Source organism: Dufourea novaeangliae, unplaced genomic scaffold (genome assembly GCF_001272555.1).
Source record: "Dufourea novaeangliae isolate 0120121106 unplaced genomic scaffold, ASM127255v1 scaffold166, whole genome shotgun sequence".
NCBI lineage: Eukaryota > Metazoa > Arthropoda > Insecta > Hymenoptera > Halictidae > Dufourea > Dufourea novaeangliae.
The window spans coordinates 377,771-383,791 of NW_015374042.1; the positions used below are offsets into that span (position 1 = coordinate 377,771).

At 39.9% G+C, this 6,021-nt stretch overlaps 1 protein-coding gene across 1 annotated transcript; it reads right to left on the minus strand.

Moving 5' to 3' along the window:
- Window positions 1–509: 509 nt before the first annotated feature.
- Window positions 510–5,844, minus strand: LOC107189546 (the record flags this gene model as incomplete). Its single annotated transcript, XM_015578106.1, has 2 exons — window positions 510–5,544; window positions 5,721–5,844. Coding segments are annotated over 2 exons (5,159 nt in total), but the record flags the coding sequence as incomplete, so codon positions are not given.
- Between the last annotated feature and the right edge of the window lie 177 nt (window positions 5,845–6,021).

Sequence of the window (6,021 nt, forward strand, 5' to 3'; positions counted from 1 at the left end):
TTGTCTGTAATGTTGGAAGGGAGAACGATGCGCTAAAGTTCCCCTTCTCGAAGTAGACCTGGAGTTCCGGGAATCGATGGTCAGGAAAAACCGAAAATTAATAAAAATATGAGTGTCCTGCACGTGGTTTGCAGCTGTCCAAGAACCCCAGGTGATGGTCATAGTCGACGTCTAACGGCAATTTGAAAACAAAAGGCCGCGGGTCGGTCCTTGGCTGAATGCGCTGGCAAAAATTCCCTGCCATAAATGACCCGATTGCTATAGCCCCGAGTTTGCTATAAGCACGTTTCAACAAACCGCCCCCCTTGACCAGCAATGGTCAATAAGTGATAAATATAAAGTAGCCAGCGGAATGTATGTGTGTTTGTCAGTGTAACTTATTCCTAAGTACTTATAAATCTACTGTACAAGTGTTAAATTATGTACATATGATACTGTACAGAGAACAAAAAACGGTGGTACGAATATAATTGTATGTACATGTGAGATGTTAAACATATATACATGAACTAGTCTAACGGTAGCAGTGATAATTTTTTCAAGCTACGCTTATATTCGCCGGCAACGGTTTTGATCGTCACGACTCGTGTGATATGGTCGTCACCAGGATGTAACGCAACTATCCTGCCTAGGGCCCAACATAATGGTGGTACATTGTCCTCATGTACGATGACCAGTGCACCCTCCTTGACCTCAGTTGGCGTGGATGTGTGCCATTTTCTGCGAACTGTTAATTCGTGTAGATAGTCCTTGTGCCAACGTGTCCAAAAATGTTCTTTCATTCGTTGCACATGTTGCCACATCGATAATTTGGTGGACGGAACGGTAGCAACGCTTGACTCATTGATACTTGTAATCAAGTCACCGATTAGGAAATGTCCAGGTGTGAGTGCGGTAAAATCGTTTGGATCGGTAGATAAAGGAATAAGTGGGCGGGAATTTAAGATGGCTTCAATTTCCGTTAAATACGTTGTCATGGCTTCATACGTTAGTAAAGTTTTTCCGATTGTACGGAATAAATGACGTTTTACTAGTTTAACAGTTGCTTCCCATAGACCACCAAAATTAGGCGCGCGTGGCGGAATAAAGTGCCACGTTATGTTATTATTTATTGCGTACTGTTGGATGTTACTATCTTTAATGGCGATTTCGAATGAATTATGAATTTCACGCAATTCTCGATCTGCGCCAACAAATGTTTTGGCATTATCCGAATAAATGTCGGACGACTTTCCTCGTCGCGCGAAGAACCTTTTAAGTGACGCTAGAAAAGAATCTGTGGTGAGATCACCAACCAATTCAAGATGAACTGCCTTTGTAGAGAAACATACAAATACTGCTACATAAGCTTTCACTGTTTTGGTGTTGCGAACGCGTTTTTCTTTAATATATAATGGACCGCAATGATCGATGCCAGTTATTAAAAATGGACGGTTTAAGGTAACCCGATTTTTGGGTAAATTTCCCATTTGATATCGCGAAATCGTTGGATTCGCGCGATGACACGGTACGCAGGTACGGATGCAATGTTTGACTGATTGCATAGCATTGATGGGCCAATAGATTTGTCGAATCGCGTTTAAAGTGCCTAAAACACCTGTGTGATAATGTCGCCAATGCATATGACGAATAACTAGTGTAGTAAAATGGTGTTTAGCTGGCAATAATATAGGGTGCTTTTTATCGTAAGTGGTGGTTGCATGTTTAATTCGTCCACCTACGCGTAAAATACCATTCTCGTCTATAAAAGGGTTTAACATGCGTAATTTGCCATTGTAATATTGTTTGGAATTTGATAAAAGTTTTAGGTCATCAGCAAATTCTGTATTTTGCACGAACTTTATGAGTCGTTGTCGTGCGATTTGCAATTCTTCTACAGTAAGTAAGCTTGTCCGTTTTGGCTTATTAGTGAGATTGTAGTAAAATCGTAGACAATATGCAGTTGTACGTTCTAACCGCCCCATTGACGAAAACCTCTCAATAAATGTATCAACCGTAGTACCTAACGTGGCAAGGGATATTACGGTTCGACGCTCCGGCACTTCGACAGGTAACAATGCAATAAATGGCCAATTGTCCTCAGATTTTCGTAACCATTGCGGACCGGTAAACCAAGAATTATTGCTAAGAAATTCAGTTGGAGACACACCTCGTGACAAACAATCAGCCGGATTGTCTTGTGATGGGACATGACGCCATTGAACCTTATCGGTTGATTGTTGTATTTCACTAACACGGTTAGCAACAAAGACCTTTAATGTGTGAGGAGAAGCGTTAATCCAATGTAATACGATTGTTGAATCTGTCCAAAATATATGTTGATCTATTTTTAATTTGAGGGAACCTATTGTAGCGTTAAATAATTTAGTCAATAAAACTGCAGCACATAATTCTAACCGTGGTAAGGATTGAACTTTAAGAGGTGCAACTCTGCTTTTAGAACAAATTAAATATGTCGAGCAATTATTAGAAATATCTATAGAACGCATATATAAACATGCTCCGTATGCCTTTTCACTAGCATCACAGAATCCATGCAATTCTAGACGAACATGTTGATCACAGATAATTCTACGGGGCATTGATAAATCTTTAATAATACCTAACTGTGATTCGATAATTCTCCATTCTGAATGTAATGTTTCAGGAATAGACTCGTCCCAATTAATTTTTAATTGCCAGAGTTTCTGCATTAAAATTTTAGTTTTTACGATAATTGGTCCAAGTAACCCTAATGGATCAAAGAGTTGCGCGACACGGGACAGGATGGCTCGCTTTGTTACCTGCCGCAGTGGTCCGCGATCTTTTACCGTATAACCAAGGGTATCATATACCTGGTTCCAGTATAAACCCAACGTTTTCCTAAGTTCATCGGGAACGATGGTCATGAATGTATTTTCATTATTAGCTGTAACTGATTGTAATAACCGTTGGTCGTTCGATGACCACTGTCTCAATTCGAATCCACCCTTTTTGGTTAATTGAACAAGCTGATCGCGAATTGAAACAACATCTTCATACGTATCTGCTCCCGTTAACAAATCGTCAACATAAAAATCTGATTTGAGTATTTTGGCTGCTATAGGATACTGCTCGCCTTCGTCATTTGCTAATTGATGAAGTGATTTAATTGCTAAGTATGATGCCGATGCGGTACCATAAGTTACTGTGTTCAAGAAATACGTGGATATCGGAAGTGTGGAGTTTTCGCGCCAAAGTATCTTATGAAAATGTCGATCTTCAGACGCTAACCTAACTTGCCGATACATTTTCGCAATGTCAGCAGTTAAAACGTACTTATGCACTCTAAACCTAGTAATAATGGAAAAAAGATCTTCCTGAATGGTTGGTCCGGTCATTAAAATATCATTTAATGATATGCCCGATGAAGTTTGCGCCGATGCATCGAACACAACTCGAATTTTCGTCGTTAAGCTATCTTCCTTTTGGACTGCATGATGCGGAAGATAATATCCTTCTGATTTAGTGCAAAATTCAATCTTAGTCATGTGACCAAGGGTTTCATATTCACGCATGAAATTAGAGTAATGTTCGTGCATAGTTTTATTACGCTGAAATGATCTTTCTAACGATAAAAATCGTTTCATGGCTATATTGTAAGAATCACCTAGACCATCAACGGTGCTTTTAAAGGGCAATTTTACTACGTATCTTCCCGATTCTGTCTCTCGTCGAGTGTTATTTACAAAATGGTTTTCGCAAGCTCGTTCCTCGTCAGAAATCACTTTGACTTGTGGTGTTTCTTCGAGTTCCCAAAATTTACTTAGCTGAACATCCAATGAGTTCAATGTTAGATTGCAAACAGTCTTCTTAATTTGCTTAGAACTGGGGCTCTCGCCAACCACTAACCATCCTAGCAATGTTTTACGTAGCATGATTGTGGGATGTGCTAATTGAATTTGTCCTACACTAAGCAAATGCCAGAATAATCGTGCTCCAAGCAAACCATCAATTTCCGCCTTTCTATGAAATTCAGGATCAGCAAGTGGCACGTTCTTAGGAATTTCTAAGAAATTGCAATTTATATTTTCATCCGGCACAGGGTCAGTTATTTGATTTGCAAGAAGAAATGTTAATTCAGTCATGAAGTTAGTTGTGCGGGATTGAATACGAGCCTTCGTGAAGTATTTGATTTCAGAATGCATGCGATTCATCCCTGTTACTGGAATATGAGTTTTATGCAATGCTAAATTTAATCTTTTGGCAAATCTGTATGTCAGAAAGTGAGATTGTGCGCATGAATCTAATAACACTCGACAACGATGAGATTGTCCATTGTTGTCAATAACGTCTATAAGTGCGGTGGATAATATAACGTGAGAACCCGTAATGTTATTTAAACACGTAACGTTAACACGACTGGTTGAAGGTTGTGGTTCGAATGGAGCATCAGTGTGCAATAATGTATTGTGCTGTTTCTTGCACACTCTACAACCACTACTTTTGCACGTTGGTACTGAATGACCCTTCTTTAGGCAATTAAGACATAATCGATTGTCTATCGCAAGTTTTGTACGTTGTGACACTGAAATTCCAGTAAATTTGTCGCAATTATAAATTAAATGAGGACCATTACAAACAGGGCACGATGCATGTCCGACTGTGTGCACTCTCTGAGGACTCGCGATATTATTTTGTATAGGTCGCGGTACGGAATGAAATTGTGGATTTCGTGGTTTAAAAACTTCGACGCGACGCGTGTTAGCTGCTGGACCCGATAGCTCTAAATCGTGACAACGATTATGCAAAAATTTACATAATTCATACAGACTTGGAAACACATTTTCACGAGTATGCTCTTTCCATTTTAAATTTGTATCTTGATCTAGTCTGGATAAGCATAAAAATATTAATAACGTGTCCGCTGTTGGCTGTTGCAGTGTTTTCAACGCCCGATAATGTGATTTTAAATCAGATAAGAATGGTCTTAAATTCTGGTGCGTTACTTTCGTAATTTGTGGCAAACTAAACAACGCGCGTACGTGATTAGCAACGATCACTGCTGGTTTATTATATTGTTCCTCAAGTAATTCCCAAGCAGCTCTGTAATTACCAGCTGAATTTTCTAGCGATTGAATTAAACCCGCCGCTTCACCACGCAAACACGAACGCAAATACATTAGTTTTCGGCAGTCAGTTAGTCTAACATTATCGTCTACGGCAGATTTGAATTGATCAGCGAATCCCGGCCATTCTTCATAACATCCATGAAAATAAGGCAAATGTAATTTTGGAAGGCTTACATCGTTTTCAAGCCCTTCTACATTCGACGGCGTATTGCTTAACCCACGCTCAGGGTTTGTTTGTGAAATGTTAGGTGGTTGATGTACCGATTGCAATAGTTTTTGTGCTTGAGATATATAACTAAGGTACGAATTTTTCAATTCAACTCGTTCCTTCATTAACTCTCCCGTTTCATCTGTAGCATCTAAATCTCCTTGAGATTTCGTAAACGACGCGAATTCTGCAGATAACTCAGTTAATCGATTTTGAATTTCTAAGTCTTGTGTATTGGGATCACAACTGTCAATAAAATGTTTAAACATTAAGACTTCAAATTTGAAAGATGCACGCTTCATTGTAAGCGCGCGAATGCGATCTTCCGTTACTGGAGCCATAATAACGTATCACGGTTTATGCACGGAACACGGTAAAAAACAGGATAGCACTTGACCACAGTAAACTGAGTAGTACGTTACCGTTCCGCCGTTTCCAAAGTTGTTGTTCGATGGCTCCTTCTGGATGCTGACTCCCAAATACGCTGCTGCTGCTGCTGCGTTGAATGTTTGAAGGCAGCTTCCTTCTTGGTGGCTTTCAAAGAATCTGCGTATCAGCTTCTGGATTCGTGGTCTGATGACTGCTCCGCAAGAGTCCCACTGGATGTAGTTGCTGAGAAGCTGGAATGATGATTCCCAGGCGATGATGCAACGATTGAATTCGGAATACAGGTTGGAATTGTTGTTTCCACAGCTGCTGTATCCGGCTCGAAGGACCAAAATG